This window comes from Pteronotus mesoamericanus, unplaced genomic scaffold (genome assembly GCF_021234165.1).
Source record: "Pteronotus mesoamericanus isolate MK-2021 breed Mesoamerican mustached bat unplaced genomic scaffold, CSHL_Meso_final scaffold_118, whole genome shotgun sequence".
Lineage (NCBI taxonomy): Eukaryota > Metazoa > Chordata > Mammalia > Chiroptera > Mormoopidae > Pteronotus > Pteronotus mesoamericanus.
The window spans coordinates 2,696,480-2,719,546 of NW_026555301.1; the positions used below are offsets into that span (position 1 = coordinate 2,696,480).

The window sequence follows — 23,067 nt, forward strand, 5'->3', positions numbered from 1 at the left end:
GATAGTGTTCTAGAACGGACAAACCCATTGAAAGCCAGGATGTTATGGCAGGAGAGTTAGAGTTGCAGATATTTTGGAATGAATGGACCTGTTTTTCTAATCTCCATAATAATGATATAACCAGGCCAGGCAGAGAGATGGGGTTCATGTGTGGAGAGAAAAGTCTCCCTTCCTTCTTAGAGACAAAAATACAAGAACTAAATGAATTCATTCACTAATATAGGTATTCATTCATTCTTATTATATTTCTCATATTTCCAGAATAATGAGACATAAATAAGATGGAGCCTTTAAAATAAAAGTCACCTTATTTTAAGAAAAACAAACATAAGTTCTGAAAAAGTGTAAGAGAATAAAAGCCAAGTTATAGAAAGGAACATGGGCACCTCAGAGAACAGTAGCCGTATTTACTACTGAGCACAGAATCGAGCCCAATCTTCCTGAAAACGAAGGCACAGGGAGGAATACACTGCCTGACATGCGCCAGCATAGTATAGGAACCCAAGCCACTGTTTAAGCCAGGACTGAGGAACTTCTGTTGGTTTCCATATGTGCCTCAGGAGAGAGTAGTAGAGTTCTACCTTACAGGGGTCCACAGCTTCAGGTGCAGGCATTCCTAGATTTCAGTCCTGGTTTTGCCATTAACTGACTGCTAATCTAGAGTTACTTTAGTTTCTTTACCCCTTTGTGCCTCAGTCTCCTTATCTGTTAAATGGAGATAATAACAATGGCTGCTTCACAGACTCGTGAGGAGTCAATAGACAAGGCACAACAGCTCATCAGCACAGTGCCTTGCACACAGCAGATGTTCATTAAACAGCAGCTCTCATCATTCACGAGACCCGTTGGGCTGTCACCTGCATTTAGGCGTCTGTGCTCATGGCTCAGGTATCCAGGGAGAGCACTGTCTTCCTTGGTTGAGGTGGGAGTGCCAGCAGGGAAATGAGCTGAGCATAGGGTTTGGATCTGAACAGCCTCAGAGCCCTTGCGTGCTTGTGATGCCCTATTTCTCTTCCTCCCCTGGAGGCCTGCCTGGGTTTTTCCTAGCTGCCAAGCAGTGAGAGCAGCCTGGCATATGGCATTTGTCTCCCCACAGTGCTCCAGCTTTTCTGCAGCTCACCCAAGGCAGCCCTCCGCTATGCCGCTGTCCGCACCCTCAATAAGGTAAGGGTCCGATGGTGGGCAGAAGAGGGACCTGGCCTTCTGAGAGGGTCAGGGGAGGTGACCTGATCCACTTCTTAATCCCTAACCTTACCTGGATGGGTGTAGCCCTGGCCTCCATTACTTTTTGCCAGGTGGTAAGATCAGAAAGGACTTCTGATTGGGCCAATCCCATGCAGTGGAATGACAGAAGTCCTATTTTTTACCTCTTATTCCTGTCCTCTTTATCTCTTTCTTCCCAAAATAGGTCGCCATGAAGCATCCTTCAGCAGTGACAGCCTGCAACCTGGACCTAGAGAACCTGGTCACAGATTCTAATCGTAGCATTGCTACATTGGCCATCACCACTCTCCTCAAGACCGGCAGCGAGAGCAGCATCGACCGCCTTATGAAGCAGATCTCCTCTTTTATGTCAGAGATCTCGGATGAATTCAAGGTACCTGGTTCGCCTTGGAAACATCCACAGTCCCCAGAGTCAGAGAGGTGCCCTGTGCCCCGTCTCCATGTTCCCTAGCCACTGGGCTAGGATTGCTCTGAGAGGCTGTTCAGGCGTGAGGATGCAGAGGAGAAGGCTGGTAAGTAACTATTCACAGGGTTTGGCCTTGAGAGATGTGCACAGTCCTGCCTCCGGTGTTTGCCTACTGTTCCTTTGTACAGCCACTTGGCAGGGCATGGTGTAAGGATCAAGGGATTGAATGTTGTCAAAGATGATGCCGTTTTCCAGCTTGCGTTGATGGTGGTGCCATTGATCAGTTTGGGGAAGGAGGGAAAGGTTACATATTAAATAAAGGAAGAGGAAAGGTAATGATGGTGACTGTAGACATGCTGTGTCTGTGGGAACCAGGTGCAGTTTTCTGGTAGACATTGGGAAACACTAAGCTCAGATAGGAAACAAAGATCTGGGAGTTAGTTGCATAGAAGAGGTGGTTAAAACCATGGGAGGAGATAAGATTGCCAAAGAGAAGAGAAGAGGAGGGGAGAGGAGAAAAGAATACTCAAAGAGGAGCCAGAGAAGCTGACTGAGGGGAATCTCAAAGGAATTGGGAGTGGTAGGAAGAGAAGCAGGACAGGTGAGATGGAGAGGGGGCTCATAGACCCACCCTGAGGTCTGAGTAAAAAGCTGAGTTTGGGGTCCTAGAGTATGGGTCTGGGGACTCTTGGGGCTGCTCTGCCTGCCACCCTGACCTGGATGGGCTCAGGGAATATGTGCTGTATGAGTGCGGGAATGGAGTTCCCTTTGTTTCCCTGCCCTGTGTCACATGCAGGGCCTGGCCTTACCTAAGGAAGGACTTCATTGGCACTTAGTGAACTAAGTAACTCCACCCTGATGGCAGGAATCTGATACTTATGTGTGTCTGTTTGACTCAGGTGGTGGTTGTCCAGGCCATCAGTGCCCTGTGTCAGAAGTATCCTCGAAAACACGCTGTCCTCATGAACTTCCTGTTTACCATGCTGCGTGAAGAGGTAAAAGTAGGGGGCAAGCAGAGCATGCCAGGGCTCCTCCTGCTGGGAGCGACTTGGCTGCTTGGTCTATGTCAATTTGGGTGTACCCAGATCAACTTGTTAACTGGGTAGATTTCCTGGTTTCTGTGGCCCTTTAAACTCTTCGTGAATCAACAGATAAATATGTAGCAGTTACTAGTAATTACAGTAGTAACTATAATGACTCAGTAACCTGGCTTTAAAGACACAGTAGTAGATGCCCTGAGGCGAAGCTTATGCAGATGATGGGAAAACATGTTTTTATTGGTAGCTAGTGTAGAAGTATTCTGGACCATTCCAGGAGCTCCATGGGGTGGGTTTCTTGTGAAACAATGCTAATATTGTGACATTTGTTCTATTTTTTCTCTGACATGAATTAATGATTCACTAACACCGCCCTTCTTGGATGTCTCAACAAAACCAGTTAATTCAGAGGAGCAGAAACAAAGTGATTATGGAGTAGACTTGGTCCCCAGATATTTGGTGTCCCTTTGTCCCAGCTCCAGGGTGCCTCTTGGACCAATGCAGTAGAGGAGCCGTTGCCTTGGATGTCTTTGGGGTTTCCAAGAATATTGGAATTGGGACAGCACTGATGCTTAGGGAGCTTTCAACTAATGGGCCTGGCACTTTGGAGACACTATACATCGTACACAATCTTGTGATCCTCGTAACAGGCCTTGTCCATAGACATTATTTTCTCCCTTTAAAAATCAGGGATTTGAGATTCAGAGAGGTAAGGTAACCTGCCTGTAGTCACCTGACCTATACATTCTGAGCCAAGATCTGAACCCAGATCTGTCTCACTTCCACAGCCCCTGATTTTCTACTGGATCTCCTTTCCTCCCACAAAAATTCATGGTTCAATGTAATGGTTGAGTGTAAGACCTTCACTTATTAGAGTGCAGCACTTAGACACTGAGAACCTTGTTTTTTAGAAATAGTCTTTCTAGCTCTCTGGAGAGAGGCTTGCCATCCTTTAGTTAGAGCAGCTGCCAGCAAAGCCTTGATGCACTACTCTGAACTCAGTGCCCATCAGGCTTGCTTCCTGGCCATTGAACTGATAATGAAAATAGTGCTTGCAGGTTTACAGGCTTACAGTGTACCTACTCATAGAACAGCCTTATTAAAATATACAAATGCATTTTATTTATTCTTCAAAATAACCTGTGAGGTAAACACACTAATGATCCTTATTATGAAGTAGTATGAGATTTAGGCAAGGAAAGTGGCTCACAGCCATAAAACAAAGTAATCTGAGAACGAGCCAGATTTGATCCACAGTTAAGTTTTATTTGGACTGTACAGAATGTACAAAGCTTTAAACATTTCAAATTAGTAGCTATTATTTAAAAATTAGGAAAACAACTATCAACACCACTATAATAGATTGCCAGTTTCTCCCAAAAAACTTGTCAGATCTGGCAACACAAGGCTGAGTAGTGATTTCCCTCTATAGATGGGACAGACACTGGTTATTGCCCCATTCTTCCCGATCAGTCTGTTTCATGTTGCCAGGTTACATGCCTGGCAGCTTATAGGCATCTCATTTGCCACCTTTGTCATTAAAATCTAAACAGGGAATAGATTTGATTTAGGATCTTCTGACTTTTTACTTCCTTTTGTGGTAAAACATGCATGACATAGTTTACCATCTTAACTGTTTTTAAATGTATAGATCAGTATTAAATATATTCACGTAGTTGTGCAGCCAATCTCTTTTTCATCTTGCATAACTGAAACTCTATAACTGTTATAACACTAGCTCCCCATTTCTAACCCCCCACCCAGTCCCTGGCACCAGTCATTCTTCTTTCTATCTCTATGAATTTGACCTCATCAAGCAATATGACCGGCTTATTTCATTGAGCATAATGTCCTCCAGGTTCTACGACACTGTAGCATGTATCAGAATTTCCTTTTTATGGCTGAGTAATATTTCACTACGTATGTAGACCAAATTTTGTTTATCCATTCATCTGTCAGTGAACACCTGGGTTGCTTCTACCTCTTGGCTATTACTAATAGTGCTGCTGTGAACATAGGTATACAGCTATCTCTTCAAGACCCTGCTTTCAATTCTTTTGGGTAAATCCTATGAGTGGAACTGAAATCATATGGTAGGTGATATATATATATATATATTTTTTTTTTTTTTTTGAGGAACTGTCATACTGTTTGCCATAGCATCTGTACCACCCATTTTGCCTTTTATCTGGAAGTTAGGAAAAATAAAACTCAAACTGTTTCTGTTACACCAAATACTGTTAGAACTGGAAAGGCCCCAGCAAACATTCAATCCAGGTCTTAAGTTTTACACGAAAAGAACATCGAGTACAGATTCTGTGTTCGGACCACTGTCTTCAGTCTTGGTTAGATTCTGAGACTCACAGCCCATTCTGGAGCGAGCAGCCTCCTCATTCAGCTCGACCCCTCCCACTGCAGGGTGGCTTTGAGTATAAACGGGCCATCGTGGACTGCATCATCAGCATCATCGAGGAGAACTCAGAAAGCAAGGAGACGGGACTGTCACACCTATGTGAATTCATCGAGGACTGTGAGTTCACTGTGCTGGCCACCCGCATCTTGCATCTCCTGGGCCAGGAGGGGCCCAAGACCAACAACCCCTCCAAATACATCCGCTTCATCTATAACCGAGTGGTCTTGGAGCATGAAGAGGTCCGGGCAGGTGGGTCTCAGCCAGGCTGAATTTGGGCTCTTAAACTTGTTCTTAAGTAGGTTCCCCTGACAAAGGGGCATGAGCCCCAAATGAGGACAGGGCACTTGTTCCTGCCTCACAGGCTCAGTTTTTGAGAATATTGTAGAAGGACCTTAGATGGTTAGAGATCATCTAGTTGAATAGTTCTTAACCTCTATTTGTTTTACTGATTTTTGTAAAGTTTCACTTGAAGAGTTTAACTTTATTTTTTTAACAGTAGCTGTGAGATATAATTCAGATACCATAAAATTTACTCTTTTACGTGAGTGTGCAATTCATTGTACAACTATCATATTATCAATTTTATTTTATAATTTACTGTTATTTTCTCTTCATGCCCACTGGACAGATTTTTCTCTTTCAGCAATCCATAATAATGAAATAATAGTTCGTTTTTTCACTGATGTTAATCTCATGCTTAACTGTGAATTAAGGCCATTTGTATACAGAAGCTGAGAAGCCTGAAGTTGTGGCCAGCTCCTGGGGCCTTGCCCTAATTAATGTTAAAAATGGCTCCTGGAACCCTAGGTTAGGGCTACCGTATCCATAAAATAGATGAGAAAGTCAGGGTCGGGTGGTGCCAAGATCCACCCCGAGCCTTGTTGCATTGGCTCTGGTGTATCAAGTGTATCTTATGTGCCTCATAAATACAGGTGCTGTGAGTGCTCTAGCCAAGTTTGGAGCCCAGAATGAGGAGATGTTACCCAGTATCTTGGTGTTGCTGAAGAGGTGAGTCTAGGCCTGAGGGCCCCTCATGGATACTAAAGTTCCCTCCGACTCAAACAACTTCGCTTTGTCTGTTTTTAACTATGATGGGGAAGGAGGAGGGGTTATACAACAGTGGATTGTAGGGGAAAAATTAGAAGGCATAGAAGCACATGAAAAACAATATCATACAAAAATGCCATCATTCAGCCCTGGCTGGTGTGGCTCAGTGGATTGAGTGCCGACCTGTAAACCAAAGGGTCGCTGGTTCAATTCCCAGTCGGGGCACATGCCTGGGTTGCTGGCCCCATCCCCAGTTGGGGAAGGGGAGGGTGCGTGCACGAGAGGCAACCACACGTTGATGTTTCTCTCCCTCTCTTTCTCCCTGCCTTCCCCTCTCTAAAAATAATCAAAATCCTTTAAAAAAATGCCATCACTCAGATGTACCGTTATTCATTTGAATTTTTTAAAGTATGTATATATATTTACTGAGATATTTTTGAATGTTACAATTCACCCATTTAAAATATATAATATTATAACTTTTAATATATTCACAGAGTTGTACAGCCATCACCACAATCTAAGTTTAAAAGACCTTTATCGTCTCAAAAATAAATCCTGTATCGACTAGTAGTCATTCTCCACTGCCCTTAACATCCCCCTGCACCAGCCCTAGACAACCACTAATCTACTTTCTATCTCTGGATTTATCTATTTTGGTTATTTCATACAAATGCCATCATACGATTTGTGGCCTTTTGTGTGTCAGGCTTCTTCAAAATGTTCTTAAGATTCATCCTTGTTGCAACATGTACCATTGCTTCTCTCCTTTTTATTGGCTGATATTTCATTGTATGGTTTTACTGCATTTTATTTATCCATTCATCAGTTCATGGACATTTGAATTGTTTCTACTTTTGTGTGGACATATATTTTCAGTTCTCTAAAGGATACAACTCACTAGGAGTGAAATTGCAGGGTCATATTAAATTCTTTTTTTGACCTATGCTGTTGGATACAGGAGATTATTTCCTTGACTAGGTAGGCTTTAGGGAGAGGATCCAGGGAATGTGAATATGGTCACTTCCTGTTAATAAGTTAGATGGCTGGAAACCACACCTGGAGACAGCTCTCAGAACTGTAAGAGACCAACTTTCTCTCACCACTTTCTGATGAAGACCTGCCAGATCCCTCCTGTAACTCCTATGGGGCCCCAGTCAGAAGTACCTTATGTTCTGGCTCCAGGTGTGTGATGGATGATGACAATGAAGTCAGGGACCGAGCCACCTTCTATCTCAATGTCCTGGAGCAGAAGCAGAAGGCCCTCAATGCTGGCTATATCCTAAATGGTGAGCCTTTCCCTGCCTGTCTTTGACTCTCTACCAAAGCTGTAGTCCTTCCTATCACTACAGATCTGGGTAGGGGTATTCAGAGGCAAGACACTCTTCTCTGGACTTTCATGGCAACCCTGTGACCCCAGGAGACCTCAGGTCATGTGGTTCATACAGTGTGTACAGAAACAGCCCAGTGAATTGAAACGCTAGTCATTAATAAAAAACCTCTATTTGCACAGTGCTTTACCCTTCATCAGTCACTCCTGTATGTGTGTTTATTCCCCACACTAACCCTAACAAGGAGGGTGTGGATGAGGAAGTATAGGCTCAAAGAGTTAGGTGGTTTTCTCAGGGTCATACAACCTAGGGCCTCATTTTTTCGGGGGGAATTCCTGGTGCTCATTCTGTCATGTGTTCCAAACAGAGTGACTTCTCTCCCACTGGCCTGTAGGTTTGACCGTGTCCATTCCTGGTTTGGAAAGAGCTCTACAGCAATATACTCTAGAACCATCGGAAAAACCTTTTGACCTCAGGTCTGTGCCCTTGGCCACCACACTCATGGCAGAACAAAGAACAGGTATGTAATACCTGTACTTCTTTCACAGTCCCTCAGGTTCAGACCTCCATTGGAAGGTCTATTTTGGCTGTGACTAAACCTAATCAGTATGGATGTGGTTGTGCTGGGAAGAGGGAATAATCCTTTTTGTTTCTGGCTCCAGGAATTGGAGACACACAAACATTCTCACATTTGTATACTACACATTTAGGAAATTAAAATCCCTAAATAACGGCACCACGCTTAAGGCTACACTGCCCCATTACTGTGCCTCGTTAGTGGAGTTGTTGATCATCATGTATATTTACTCCTGCAGAAAGCATCCCCATCACAGCAGCCAAGCAGCCTGAGAAAGTGGCAGCTACCCGACAGGAGATCTTCCAGGGTGAGTAGCGGTATTCTGTGGGACTCTGAGGAGCAGGGCTCAGTCTCTTCAGCTTTGGAGTAGTTGCTCTCCTCTGGGGGAATTCAGAGTAAGAACTGTTGTTTATTGCATCTGTATGGAGTGCTGGGCCCTAAAAGTACGTTAGACATACATTTGATCCCCATTTGGAAGATGTTAGGTCCATTTGGAATCAGGAATTCACAGTTCAGAGAGTAATTTGCCCAAAGTTGCATAACCACAAAGTAAAGGGGCTGGTATTAAGACCCAAATAAAACTGTTTCAAAGTTGCCTCTCAGCCTGGATTCTGAAGACTCAAACCCCTGGAACTGCAGCCAGTTCAGGACATCTGATCTGGCACAGTTGAGATCTGAAGACACTTTTTCTTGAGTTCCAGATGTGTTCAGTCTATGTTATATTGTAACATTTTGTCTATTTATGTATTCCCCTTGTCTTACATTTTTAAAGGGCAAGGCTGTGTATCTAATTGCCAGACTTTTATCCATTGAATTCATACCTTCAAGGACTAGCACATAACCTTCTTGCTTTGTGAAGCCTTCTGTCTGATCACTTCTACTCCATCTCTTCGGTCTTCTCCTAAATAGTTCTGTGTAGTTGTTTACATATTCTGTTTTTTATTTTTTCTATAGCAGCACTTAGCATAGTGCCTTTCTTCCTCAGAGCAGGCCCAGTTATTGTTGAACTGAGTTAAATTCCTTCTTTACCAGCCCATTTCAGAATCCTGTCTCCTGTCAACATACTGTCTTTCAGATTCAGGAAATCTAGGATCTTGAGCTAACTGGGTTCACTCTTAACCTGAAACTTTTCTTTCTGTATTAGTTTCCTCTTACTGCTATCACAAGTCACCACATTCTTACTGGCTTAACACAACACAAACTTTTTATCCTACATTTTAAGGTCAGAAGTCCAAAATGGATTTTGTTTTGTTGGCATGGCTGATGAGCTCCCTCTGGATACTCTAGGGGACGATTGTTTCCTTGCCATTTCTACTTTCTGGAGGCCACCTTCCTCCATCTCTGAAGTCGGCAGTATAGTCTCTTCAAATCTGTCTGATTCTGACCCCCCTGCCTACCCTGCCCACCCAGGTAATCCCAGATAATCTCCCCATCTCAAGATGTAACTTAATTATATCAGCAAAGTCTCTTTTACCATGTGACAAAAAATTCACAGGTTCTGTGCCTTGCCATGTTAATATCTTGGGGGCGATCATTCTGCCATACCTTCCAAGGAAGATTCCTTCTAAGCCTCTTAGAGGTTATCAATTCCATTTTAAACAATCTTCTAAAACCTAACATTTATTAATCACATAATAAGTTCTAGGAACTTTGCTAGATCTTGACATTTATTGCTTAATTTATTTTCATGACAACCCTGTGCGCAAGATTATTTTATTGATGGTAGCTACTAGCAAAATCCCCTAGGTACTGTCAGATCTAGAAACTTGAGGCCCAGTAACATGAATTTCCATGAGAAAAAGCACTCTTGTGTCTAATGATCATGGTTGCCTAAAGGTTTCTCCTAATATCTAAGCTGGCTCTTTCTGGGCATCTGGTGTGGCCTATCCCTATACCCCATAGCCAAGTTCCAGGAGTGGGTTGAGTTCTATTTCCTGCACATTTGTTAGATATGGTCCTTCAGGCTGCAGAGGGCTGAAGCAGTCACATAGACTCCTTGTGGTGAGGAGGAAAGCAAAATAATAACAATGATGCTGTATCCCTGAAACATGAATTGAGTACCTACTAAGGACAGGGCAAAATCGCAGATCCCTAGCCTCAAGGTACAATTTGTGTCCTTAAGGAGTTCAATTTAATTGGGAAGACAAGTTGAAAGTCTAAGAGCAGTAGCCTTCAAATATCATCAGATATCAGAGTCATCTGAGGAACTTGTTAGAAATTCAGATTCCTGGGTCCTAAACTCAGAGATTCTGATAAAGCAGATTGGGGATGGGTACAGGAATCAGTTTTTAATAAGCCTCCACACCCAGGTAATTCTGACACAGGTAATCCATGACCATAGTTTGAAGGATCCTACCCCTGCTGTAGAACAGGGAAGCAAGCAGCAGCTTTAGCCATCATAGGCAGAAACCATGTGCAGACAGCTGCCAGATGCCTCATTCACCTGGACAGGCCAGGGTGGGATTCCTAAGGCCTTACCAAATGCCCACAGACTACTCTTAAGTAGAGTTTTCTGTAACACTCTGAAACATATCCCTTTTTTAAAATGCATTTTTCAATTATAGTTGACATAAAATATTAGTTTCAGGTATACATTAAAACATTTTTTTATTGGCCATTTGTCTTAGCTCACAAATGTGCAGGGCCAGTTTGTTCTTTTACCTGATTGTGTAGCAACATGCATCCCATCCTCTTAGTAATCTTCTTACTTCCCATCTTCTTTTAAGAATCTTTGCTGAGTTAAAGTAGAGGGAGGTCTCCAAATGGATTATGCCTAGAACATCGGGGTCTCCCAGTTAGTTTGTTGCTTCTGAGCTCTTTTGTGGACAGGGGAGGAGAGTATTCATAGTGGGCAAAGTTAGGGAGATGAGAAAATGTATTAGTATATTTAGGAAATAGTAAACAGTTGTGTATACATATCCACCCATCTAAGTAGGGTCAAACACCTTAAGAATTGGGCATGAGCAGTTATTAGAAATCATCACAAGTTGGTCTGGGAATTGAGAGACTGAGTAATTGTGTGGCCTGTGGTTTTCAGAGCAGCTGGCAGTGGTGCCGGAGTTCCATGGGCTGGGGCCCCTCTTCAAGTCCTCGCCTGAGCCTGTGGCCCTCACTGAGTCAGAGACAGAGTATGTCATCCACTGCACTAAACACACCTTCACTGACCACATGGTGTTCCAGGTGAGCAGGGAGGGCTGAGGTCCTGCTGAAGCCTCCTGGGACCAGGGAGTCTTTCCAGGTCCGATGGGTCCTGTAGGGTAATGGCTCTCTGCACACTAAGTTGGTGACCTAATTTGTCACCAATTGGTATATCTCTTATACCCTCGAGCCAGGACCTTTCTGGCTCCTGAGTGTCAGCATAGCGATAAGGAACCTGAGCTGGGTGACTGTGATGGGAGTCAGGTTGGCCCATGGAGTGAGAGATAGAATCTCCTGCCTTTTCCACTGCAACAAAGCTTAGACCTAGAAGAGTGTCTAAGTAATTCCCCTACCCCCTGGGCCAGTTTGACTGCACGAACACACTCAACGACCAGACTTTGGAGAATGTCACAGTGCAGATGGAGCCAACTGAGGCCTATGAGGTGCTCTGTTACGTACCTGCCCGGAGCCTACCCTACAACCAGCCTGGAACCTGCTACACGCTGGTGGCACTGCCCAAGGAAGACCCCACAGCTGGTGAGTTCCTCTCCAGACACCCTCAGGATCAGAATAAGCTGGGTAGCTTGTGCATCAACAATTTATCTCTTATTAAAAGCTTTAACTCCTTGATTTTGTCCTGAGGAGAAGAAGAATGGCTGAGTTCTGGGTGCTTTTCATTTTCTCCTTATAGAAGACCTATGGGGATAAGTACTGCCATCCCTATTCATAGATGAAGAAATTGAAACTCAGTTTGAATGGCTTATCTTAAGTTCAAATGGCTGATAAGAGGCAGAACCCTGGTCTATCGGGTCCTTGAACCAGCACCCTTTTATTGTACCATGAAAGAGTACAAAGACAGACATAAACACTAAAACATCTCAAATCTATTCCTCCCAAGGAAACCACCAACTTCTTCTCCATCTTGTAACAGTGAGCCTGTTACTGTTATGTGGATGTAGCCATCCTGTATCATTTCTGCTTTTCTCTTCTCCCTTCTCCACAAGGGGACACCTCAAACCCATGACTTGACTCTCATGCCCTTCAACAAGGTGTTGCCTTCAGTCCAGATTTGTAGGTTGGATGGCGTGTTGCCACTACTGATTATATGGCAAAGGCTTAGAGAGCCAGCTGTTATCACCTGCCCTGTGGAGGATCTCATCCTTTATAGTAGCTAGGGATATCCTGATCACCCAGCCTTTCTTTCCCACAGTGGCCTGCACATTCAGCTGCATGATGAAGTTCACTGTCAAGGACTGTGACCCCACCACTGGGGACACTGAAGATGAAGGCTATGAGGATGAATATGTGGTAAGAAGCTAGGGTCAGAGGCTCAGTTTTGTACCTGAAGCTGAGAGCAACTCCTTCCAGAAGCAGACAACCAGACTTGAAGCATTTTCTTGCTGTTTGGGGCTTTACAGCTCTCTTTGAAAGAAACTGTTTTTAACTTGAAAAAATGCATGTTTATGTGTGAAAAGAAAACTTGAGAAATGTAAAAACAAAGTATAAACATTACCCATAGTCCTTGGGAGTTATTTTGGGATGAGAGTGGGGAGTTACAAAATTGAGGTCATTCTGTACATTATAGATCTTGCTGTTTTCACTTGAAACCATAGTGTATTTTCCCATATCATTACAAATCCTTCATAAAAACAATTTTTAATGACTAAAATATTCTTATATAGCTATATCATTTGGTTCCTTTAATGTTAGACATTTGGGATTCCACATTTTTACTGTTTATGAATGCTGCATTAAACATCCCTTTGGGTACAAATTTCTATCTGCATTTCAGATTGTTTCCTTAGCATAGATTCCTAGAAGTAGAATAATTGAGTCAAAGGGTAGGGATGATTTTAAGACTTTTCGATTCATATTGTCAAATTGCTTTCTATAGAAATTGGGTGAGTTTGCGTCTGCCAAGCAGTCTTTTTATACACTGAAACAGCCCTTCCAATTCCACCTTTCTGAGATCCAATGGAATCATTCTGGGATTTGACCACAGGGCAGTGCCACCTGAGTATAAACTGTGATGCCCATTTTGGGCATGGAAATTGGTAGAGCTCCTTATAAGTGGAGTGCCAGGATAACTTAAGTGGTGTTATCCTATTTGAGGAAGGACCTTCCCTGAGCCAACAATGATCCAAATGGACAGGAACTGCCCTAGGACCAAGTGAGCTCCTTGGGAGAGCTGGGTCTGAGGCATTGTTCCTACTATAGGAGCTAAGTCCTACTTATGCACACCTTAAACATCTGCAAAAGTTGGGGCTCAGTGAAGATCTGTTCCTTAAATGAATGGGAAATGTTTTTGTATACTTAGTCTAAGGTGAGGGTGGTAATAATGTGTCATGTTCAGGGAGCACACAGCCAAGGTGGAGGTTTTGGGTCAAATATATGTCAGGCCAAGAGGACACAGCTGAGGTTAAGAGGAGGACCTAGAGGGATGACAGAGTCATAGGAGTCAGACTGCAGTGGGTGCTCCTATACAGAACCTGGATCCTTGAGGCACTGATTTTAGGTAGGCTTCAGAAGAGATGTGATCTTATAGTTAACACCATCAGGTAAGTACTTGGGTCAGGGTGTTTTCCAAGGGACTGCTTGACTGTGAGCATTTTGAGGACAAGTACCTGGTCAAGTTGCTCTACATCCCCAGAGCCTAGCACAGTGTTCAGCACTTAGTAAGTAACTACTCAGTGTATTGCAGGAAGGTGAGAGCAATGAGTTCAGAGCAGAGGCCCAGAGGTATGTGGAGCAAAGGACTCTCTCCACTTGAAGTGTGTGTCTAACTTTTAACCTCCATCTCCCCAGCTGGAAGATCTGGAAGTCACTATAGCTGATCACATTCAAAAGGTTATGAAGCTGAATTTTGAAGCTGCCTGGGATGAGGTAGGAGATGAGTTTGAGAAGGAGGAAACATTCACCTTATCTACCACCAAGACACTTGAAGGTAAAATCCTTGGCTCCTGTTGAAGTACTTCTCATGTTCCCTCTCTGACCCTGCTCCCCAAGGATCCAGGGCCATGACTACAGCTTATATTTAGATGCCACTTCATTAAAAGCCCCTGAGAGCAGGGTTAGGGGATTAGGGAGTGATGGTAACTAAAAGAAAGCAACATTGAATGTAAAGTAATTGGAAAATTAAATTAAAAAATAAAAAGATATGTAGCTTAATGGTACTAGGATTTCTCCCTACAGATGCTGTGGGAAACATCGTGAAATTCCTGGGAATGCACCCTTGTGAGAGGTCAGACAAAGTGCCAGATAACAAGAATACCCATACATTACTCCTGGCCGGTAAGCAGCATTTCCAGTTGGGATGGGTCTGGGTAGTTTGTAGCCTGGGTACCTTTGCATCCTAGTTTGTGGGCTACCACTGGGAACACAGGGAGTCTAAATTCATGGTGTTGAAAATTCACAAAGTGGTGGCAATTTCTAGTCAAGATGGAGGCGTAGGAAGACATGCTTTGCCTCCTGTGCAACCATAAGAAGGATCACAACTAACCTCAAAGCAAAAATCACTCAGAACCGCCAGAAAATCAAACTGTATGGAAGTCCGACAACCAAGGATTTAAAGAAGCCATATTCATCCAGACAGGTAGGAGGTGGAGACAGGGAGCTAGGGCAGAGAGGACTAGGTGTGGCAGCAGCGAGGTGCTGGCAGAACAGGTGGTCCCACATTTACCTGTGATGAATAAAATCGGGAGGGATACCTTGGAAATGAGAGATCCCCAGCCCCAGGCCAGACCTCGCAGCCCAGGGTTCCAGTACCATGAAAATAAACCTCATAACTTCTGGCTGTAAAAAACCAGTAGGGGTTGGGGTGTTGGAAGAAACTGCTAGTCTCTTGGAAGAGGCCATTCAAAGGGTCCACATAGCCCTAGAATGAACTCACCCACTGTGGGAACCACCACCAGGGCAACAGCTTGAGGGGCACCAGTTGCACACAGGAAGGGGATGAAGTGGTTGGAAATGCAAGTGCTGAGCAAGCCTCAGCAGCATTGACCCCTCTTGGACCCCTCCCCTAAATACAGAGCAACAAAGCTGTAAGTTGGTTGCCCCACCCTGACGAATATCTAAGGCTCTACCTCATACAACTTAACAACTGTGCTAAGTCAGGGAGGCTGCCAAATTGAGAAGACAAATACAGCCTAAATTAAAGAACATAACAAAGCCCCAGAAAAAGAACTAAGTGAAACAGAGATAGCCAACCCATGAAGTGGAGGGTTAAAAGCCCTGGTGATAAGGATGCTCAGAGAATTCATGGAATATGGCAAAAGCTTAAGGGAAGAAATGAAGGCTACACTTAAGTGAAATAAAAATCCACAGGGAACCAACAGTAAGAGAAGGAAGGCAGGGTTCAAATCAACAATTTGGAACATGAAGAAGAAATAACCAACCAAAACAGAATGAAGAAACAAGGATTCAAAAAAATGAGAGAATAAAAATATTTTGGACATCTCTAAAAAGTGCCAACATCCAAATCATAGGGGTGCCAGAAGAAGATGAAGAGCAAGAAATTGAAAACTTGTTTGAAAAAAAGTAAGAAAACTTCCCTGATTTGGCCATGGAAATAGACATTCAAGTTCAGGAAGCACAGAGAGTCCCAAACAAGTTGGGCCCAAAGAAGACCACGACAAGACACATCATAATTAAAATGCCAAAGGTTAAAGATAGAGAATCTTAAAAGCAGCAAGAGAAAGGCAGAGAGTTACCTACAAAGGAGTTCCCATGAGACTATCAGCTGATTTCTCAGAAGAAACTTTGCAGGCAAGAAGTACTCAAAGTGATAAAAAGCAAGGACCTACAACCAAGATTACTCTGTCCAGCAAAGCTGTCATTTAGGATGGAATAGCAAATAAAGTGCTTCCCAAACAATGCAAAGTAAAAGGAGTTCATCATCACTAAGCGCTTATTATATGAAATGTTAAAGGGATTTGTTTAAGAAAAGAAAATCAAAACTATGAACGTTAAAATGACAACAAACTCGGGAGGGTGGGAAAATGGCCACAGGGACAGACCAGGTGGTGGGACTTGGCCTTATCACCATTAGCCTGATCATCTTCACCTACTGCACTGCCTGGGTGATTCTCTTGGTCCCCAGCACCACCAACTTAGGGCAAGTGCCCTGTAAACAACTATTAAATAAATGAAGGAAGGAAACAAACCAAGGCACACAAAATGCCATCATCTTAAAGAAAAGCAAATGTCCCAGTGGTTTGAGTGGAGTCAGCCCCTGAGATGGAGGAGGTGGAAGGTAGGGTTTGGGGCAGCTGAGCAAGGCTGGGGATGCTCACCAGAGCTCTTCCCTCAATGCCAGCCATTCATTGACAGTGTGTTATCCACAAGTATTTCCTGCCCCAAGCCTATGCCATTGCCATCCCACTAGCTGCTGGCCTCCTACTGTTCCTGTTTGTAGGAGTGTTCATCACCTCTGTGTTGCTGAAGAACCAGAAGGTGACCAAGAATGCTCAAAGAGAGCTCAGTAGGGATGGCGTTACTGATCCCTTCTCTGCCTCCTCTCCAGGGCATACTAAGGGTGGGGGCCTACGGGATTTGTTCAGGCACTGTTGCCCCCTCAAGCATGGCTGCCTTGGAGACTCCTGGAGGATGGAGCTGTTCAGGACTTACCCTTAACTGACTAGAACCCCGACTCCTGCTCACTCTTCCAGAACCAGGAGGGAGTACCTGGAAGTCTCCCTCTTTCCCTCTTCTTGCTCAGCATCTGAAAATGCTTGTCCTCTCTGCCTCACCTTCAGGTCCCCTGTCACTTTTTCCTCTGGGTTCTACCCTCTTGTCTCAGTTTCCCTCCTGTCACTTGCTGATGTTGGAATTGGCAGGTTCCGAAGACATCACATGGCCTCTGCCCACATGTCCTTTTCCTCCATAAAGACAGCTTTTTCAGGTCTGACATAACCTGGGACCCCACAGGACTTCTGGATCTGGAAATGATAGGGGGAGGACTGACAGGCCTAGGGATCAGCGCCAGGGCCTCAGGGCACACTCAAATGATCACAGTGGGACCCCGGACCTACTTATGGAGGCCCAGCCCCTCAGTCCCTAGCACTGGCCTATTGAGGAGAGCTGGACAATAAACATTGATGGTTTGTTTAAAAATATATAAATAAAGTGGCAATAAACTCACAGCTATCAACAACTGAATCTAAAAAACTAAGCAAACAACTAGAACAGGAACAGAATCAGATACGGAGATCATTTGGAACGTTATCAGCTGGGATAGGGAAGGTATAGAATGGGTGGAAAGGTACAGGGATTAAGAAGCATAATTATTAGGTACAAAATAGACAGGGATGTTAACAATAGTATAGGAAATGGAGAAGCCGAAGAACTTATATGCATGACCCATGGTCATGAACTAAGGTGGGGGGTTGCTGGAGGAAAGGGGGTTACTGGGTGGAGGGGAGAAAAGGGGAAAAAGTGGGATAACTAATAGCATAATCAATAAAATATACTTTAAAGAATTCACAAAGTAAAAGACCCACAATGAAATGTCTCTCTCCTGACCCTTGCTGCGGATCATCCAGTTCTCTTCCAATGGACAACCATTGTTACTATTACAAACAACGCCAGTATTTTCTTCCAGTGATTATTTAAAATATTTTGTTTACTTATTTTTAGAGAGAGGGGTAAGGAGGGAGAAAGAGGGAGAGAAACATCAGTGTGAGGACCTGGCCCACAACTCAGGCATGTGTCCTGACCAGGAATCCAACTGGCAATCTTTTGGTACACAGGCTGACACTCAGTCCCCTGAGCTGCACCAGCCAGGGCTTCTTCCAGTGATTTTATGGATATAAAAGCTAATATGTACATATTTCCCTTTTCTAATTCAAATGTGTGGCTTGATTGGTTGAAAGGTTGGGGGTTCACTTCCCTGTCAGGGCACATGCCATTTATGGATTGAGTCCCTGGTCAGGGCGTCTACAAGAGGCAACTAATCAATGTTTCTGTCCTAATCTCTGTTCCTCTCCTGCCCTTCTGGGTCAATGAGCATGTCCTCAGGTGAGGATAGAAAATTTTAAAAATAGATCAATTTTAAAAAATCCAAATGTTTGTATACAAATGGTTTTATTTTTCATTTGGCAGTGCATCTTGGAAAACTTCCCTGTCAACATGTAGAGTTTCCTAATTATTTAAAAAATTGTAAAATATACATAACAAATTTACTATTTTACCCATTTCAGGTTTACAGTTCAGTGGCATTAAGTATATTCATATTATGCAGTTATTGCCATCATCCATCTTCATAACTTCTTTTTATCTTCCCATACTGAATTCTAATTCTTTTTTGTAGCTGATTCAAATTCCGTTGTGTAGATACAGCATAATTTTATAAAACCAGCCTATATTAATGAACATTTAGATTGTTCCAGTCTTTTGGTATTACTAACAATGCTAAAGTGAATAATTACATATACACATGTGTACATACACATACTTTATTTTGCTTCTGTGCAGTGAGGTCCAAGTACATTACTCATTTTGAGAAATATTTCCCATTGCTTTCTATAGAAATTGTATGCTTTTTTTCCCCACAGTCTGGACAATGCAGAGTGTTATCAAACTTTATTTAATCTTTGCCAGTCTGGGTGGAAAATGCTATCTTGGTGTACTTTTATTTTAAATTTTTGTATATTGAATGGTATTAAGCATCTTCGTAAATGTGAAGTACCATTTGTATTTATTTCCTGTTTTGTGAATAGTTTTCATATTCTTTGTCTAACTTTCTAATAGGAATGGAATTTTAAGCATTCATCATGGAAATTTTTGTTTTTATTTTATTTTTGTTTAATTTTTTAAATTTATAAATCATGTCCCTTTACTCCCCTCCCCCATCCCACCCCTACCCCCTGCTCCCACAGTCAACTCCCACTCTGTTGTCCATGTCCATGGGTCATTCATACATGTTCTTTGTCTAGTCCCTTCCCCTTCTTTCCACCATTGTCCTCTTTCCCCATCCCCTCTGGTCACTTTCAGTCTGCTCCATATTTCCGTGCCTGTGACCTGTGGTTTATTTTGTTTGTTAGTTTATTTTGTTGAATAGAGTCCACTTATAGGTGAGATCATATGGTATTTGTCTTTCATCAACTGGCTTATTTCACTTAGCTTAATATTCTCCAGTTCCATCCACGTTGTCGTGAAGGTAGGAGATCTTTCTTAAATGCAGGCTGATTTTATATTTTTTTAATGCTGAAGTTAATTATAAAATATTGAAAAATTTAAAAACATTATAGTCTCAGCAATTAAAACAACATGACACCAGCACAGAAATAAAATAGATCAGTGAAATATAATGAGCATTCTAGAGACAAATGTATATATCTGTCTAACAATGTAATATATGATTAAGTTGATATTTCAAATCAATGGGTAAAATAAGGCTTATTCAACAAATAAGGTGCATGAACCACTATTACTTGAAATAAAACAAATATAGAGCCCTATTTCACACATGATACAAGAAATATTCAGGTGAGTTAAAAATCAATATGTAGAACCTAAGGAGTTTTAGGAGAAAAGACAAACTAGTATTTTTCTTACCCTGAAGTAAAATATTGAAACCCAGAAGCTATAAAGTAAAATATTGACAATATGACTATATTAAACATTTAAGATGGTACAGAAATAAACATAAAAAAAGTTCAAGGACAAGTAATAGAGAAGGAAAGTATTTGCAGCACATGTAAAAAAGGGTTAATCTTTGTTTTGTTTTTAGGGAAAAAATTCTACAAACCTTTAATCAAAAAATGGATAAAGAATACCAAAAAGTCATTTAAAGCTTTTTTAAAAGTAATAGAAATAGGCAAGAAATATACAAAAACAAGTTTCAACAAATAATAAAGGACCAATTAACATCATTGTCACAATCAGATTAATCCGTATTAAAAAATATTGGTAATATCAAGTACTGGCAACTGTGAAAGGAACTGGGTATTCATAAGACTCTTTTTCTTCATCTTAAATCAGTCCCTTGAGCGTATCTTGTAGTGCTGGTTTGGTGGAGGTATATTCTTTCAGCCTTTTGTCTGGGAAACACCTTATTTCGCCTTCCATTTTAATTGAGAGCCATGCTGGGTAGAGCAGTTTTGATTTTAGGCCTTTGCTTTTCATTACTTGCAATATTTCTTGCCACTCCCTTCTGGCTTGCAAAGTTTCTGTTGAGAAATCAGCTGCTAGACATACCAGGGCTCCCTTATATGTTACTAGCTGTTTCTCCCTTGCTTCCTTTAGGATTCTCTGTTTGTCTTTGACATTTGCCATTTTAATTGTGATGTGTCTTGGAGTGGGCCTCATTGGGTTCCTCTTGAATGGGACTCTCTGTGCTTCCTGGACTTGTGTGACTTTTTCTCTCCTTCAATTAGGGAAGTTTTCCATCATGTCTTTTTCAAACAGGTTCTCTATTCCTTCTTCATCCTCTTCTCCTTCTGGTATCCCTATTATATGGATGTTATTATGTTTCAGGTTTTCCTGCATTTCCCTAAATGCCTCTTAGTGCTTTTTGAGTCTTGTTGTTTTTTTTGTTTTGTTTTGTTTTTTGTTTTCATTTTCTTGCTCTTTCTGGGAGCTTTTTTCTACCAGCTCACTGATTCGATCCTCTGCTTCATTGAGCCTGCTTTTGAGTCCTTCTACTGTGTTCTTCAATTCAGAAATTGTTTTCTTCATTTCTTCTTGTCTCTTATTGATAGTTTCTATGTCCTTTTCATGGTGATATAGTTTGCAGTAAGTTCCTCATAGTTTCCCTCTAGTTTATTGTAGTTCTCTGAGTTCACTGAGCTCATTGAGCTTCCTTAGGACTGTTTGGAACTCCATATCTGATAGTTTACTTGCCTCTATTTCATTTAGTTCTCTTTGTGGGGATTCCTCCTTTCCCTTCGAGTGGGGGATATTTCTTTGTCTTCCCATTATTTGTGAGACTTCTTTTTTGCTTCTGCTTCTTAAGTTGATCTGTCTTGATTTCCTGACTTTGTTGTGTGAACTTCTGTGGTAGGAAACCACTGTTTTTACTTTCTGAATCTGCTTCTGATGATGTCGGATGTCGTCCTTGTCTGACCTTAGGCAGTCTGTTCCTCATCATGGATAATTTTTAAACAAAAGAAATTGAATAGTACAATGAACCCCCATGTGCTCATCTTCCTGCTTCAACAACTACAGCATCTATAGTCACACTCATTGTCTTCCCCCCAGATTATTTTAAAGCAAATTACAAATAATAGCATTATATATGTAAATCTTTTGTATGTGTATGTTCCTGTAAGAGAAAATGATGCGTTATTTTAAGGGTGGGGGATACAATTACCACACTTAAAACAATGAACAGAAGGAAATAGGAGGGTTGGTTTTGTTTTTTTGTTTTTTTTTCTGAGTGTTTATAAACAGAGTTGGGAGGTAGTTCTGCTTCAGTGCCCTGCTCACAGCTGATAGCCCTCAAGCCCATGTTTCCGGCCACAGTGAAGCAACCCAGTCCCGTGGGTCTTGCTGACACCTGCTCTGTGGTTTGGTCCTGGTGGGGCTGTCCCTTCATCTGTGCTGTTAGATTCAACCAACATGGTGAGAGCCTCTATGATACATGAAAACCCTTATATGTCCATTAATTCATTTGATCTTTGGCAGAAGCTTAAAATATGATTAGTATTTTCTCTCCACTATCTTGTTGAGGATACTAAAGCTCAGAGAAGTTGAGTGACTTGTGCAAGTCCTCACTCAGAGATTTTAGCCCAGTTTTCCTGTTCCCAGACAGACTTCCACTTCACTACTGCAGAGCTGCGTTGATCACTTGCTGCAAATGGCACTTCAGCATAACCTCTGTGACCGCCTTCTGCCTTATCCATATGTACTCTCTTCCCTTCTAGGTGTGTTCCGGGGTGGTCATGACATCCTGGTGCGTTCTCGGCTGCTGCTTTTGGACACAGTTACAATGCAGGTGACAGCCAGAAGTTCAGAGGAGCTGCCAGTGGACATCATCTTGGCATCTGTGGGCTGAGGCCAGCCTGTATAGACCCTATTCCTACCCTTTCCCCGCAACACAATGCAGAAGTCACACCTTCCTCATGTACCCAGGGGAAATTCCTTCCTAAACTTCTGTATTCAAAAACAATTAGGAATCATTGGGATTTTTTTTTTAATTTAAACTTTACCCCAGGACTGTTGGGGGGTAACTTTTTAAGGATGATTTTAGTTTCTATTAGAACTTCTAATAGAACCCTGCCTACCAGTGAAGGACATCCCAAGTTAATAAAATGCTCGCATCTCTTGAATTTTTCCCCAGAGAAAGCAGCTTATCCCTATCAATAAATCAGCATGTATTTAGTGAATGACTGCTGCTTCTGCAGACTCATGTTTAGGGGCTCCACCTCTCCATTCTGGCCTCCCCACCACCAAGAACACCTACTCTATCCTCTTTACATCCTTAACCCTTTGGCTTCTGTAGTTACCATGAGGCAAGACCCTCTCCTTCTCTGTCCAAGCCCCACACCCAGAAACGGGAGTGGTACAGATTTGCTGAGGGAATGACAGCAGCTGACAGACTGAGTGCATGTGTTTATTCTTGTGATTTCACAAATACACTCCTTGGTGACAGATGGAGGCCTCAGAGGGTTTTGGATCGATGACCATCAGGACTGAAGTAGAATGTGTGCTGAAGTATGCCTCCTTCCACCTTGGTCCAATTCAGGGAATGCACAGAAAAGAACAAGCTTTAGAGAGCACTTTGTTGGCTCCAGATGGAGAAATCCCTAGGTTTTGTCCCAAGGGAGCAGGCTCAGAGGTCGCCTCAGCTGCATTTGTGAACTCGAGGCAGGTGGTTTGCCAATTTTGTGGCTGAAATACAGCTGCAAATCCCTTTTTTTAAAAAAACAACAACAACAACAACCCAGGCCTCTGCC

The 23,067-nt window shown here is 42.6% G+C and overlaps 1 protein-coding gene and 1 pseudogene across 1 annotated transcript in view; both read left to right on the forward strand.

Moving 5' to 3' along the window:
* COPG1 (COPI coat complex subunit gamma 1) overlaps positions 1 to 23,044 on the forward strand; it is a 29,757-nt gene extending 6,713 nt beyond the window's left edge. Inside the window, exons 11-24 of the mRNA XM_054587474.1 lie at positions 1,097 to 1,164; positions 1,409 to 1,597; positions 2,530 to 2,625; positions 5,086 to 5,329; positions 6,013 to 6,088; positions 7,313 to 7,416; positions 7,853 to 7,978; positions 8,274 to 8,342; positions 11,073 to 11,215; positions 11,539 to 11,710; positions 12,384 to 12,481; positions 13,979 to 14,117; positions 14,366 to 14,464; positions 22,036 to 23,044. Coding sequence (XP_054443449.1) covers positions 1,097 to 1,164; positions 1,409 to 1,597; positions 2,530 to 2,625; positions 5,086 to 5,329; positions 6,013 to 6,088; positions 7,313 to 7,416; positions 7,853 to 7,978; positions 8,274 to 8,342; positions 11,073 to 11,215; positions 11,539 to 11,710; positions 12,384 to 12,481; positions 13,979 to 14,117; positions 14,366 to 14,464; positions 22,036 to 22,166 — 1,754 coding nt within the window. The 3' untranslated portion in view covers positions 22,167 to 23,044. The remainder of the gene's footprint in view (positions 1 to 1,096; positions 1,165 to 1,408; positions 1,598 to 2,529; positions 2,626 to 5,085; positions 5,330 to 6,012; positions 6,089 to 7,312; positions 7,417 to 7,852; positions 7,979 to 8,273; positions 8,343 to 11,072; positions 11,216 to 11,538; positions 11,711 to 12,383; positions 12,482 to 13,978; positions 14,118 to 14,365; positions 14,465 to 22,035) is intronic.
* Positions 16,166 to 16,804, forward strand: LOC129081775 (dolichol phosphate-mannose biosynthesis regulatory protein-like; annotated as a pseudogene).
* Positions 23,045 to 23,067: the final 23 nt, after the last annotated feature.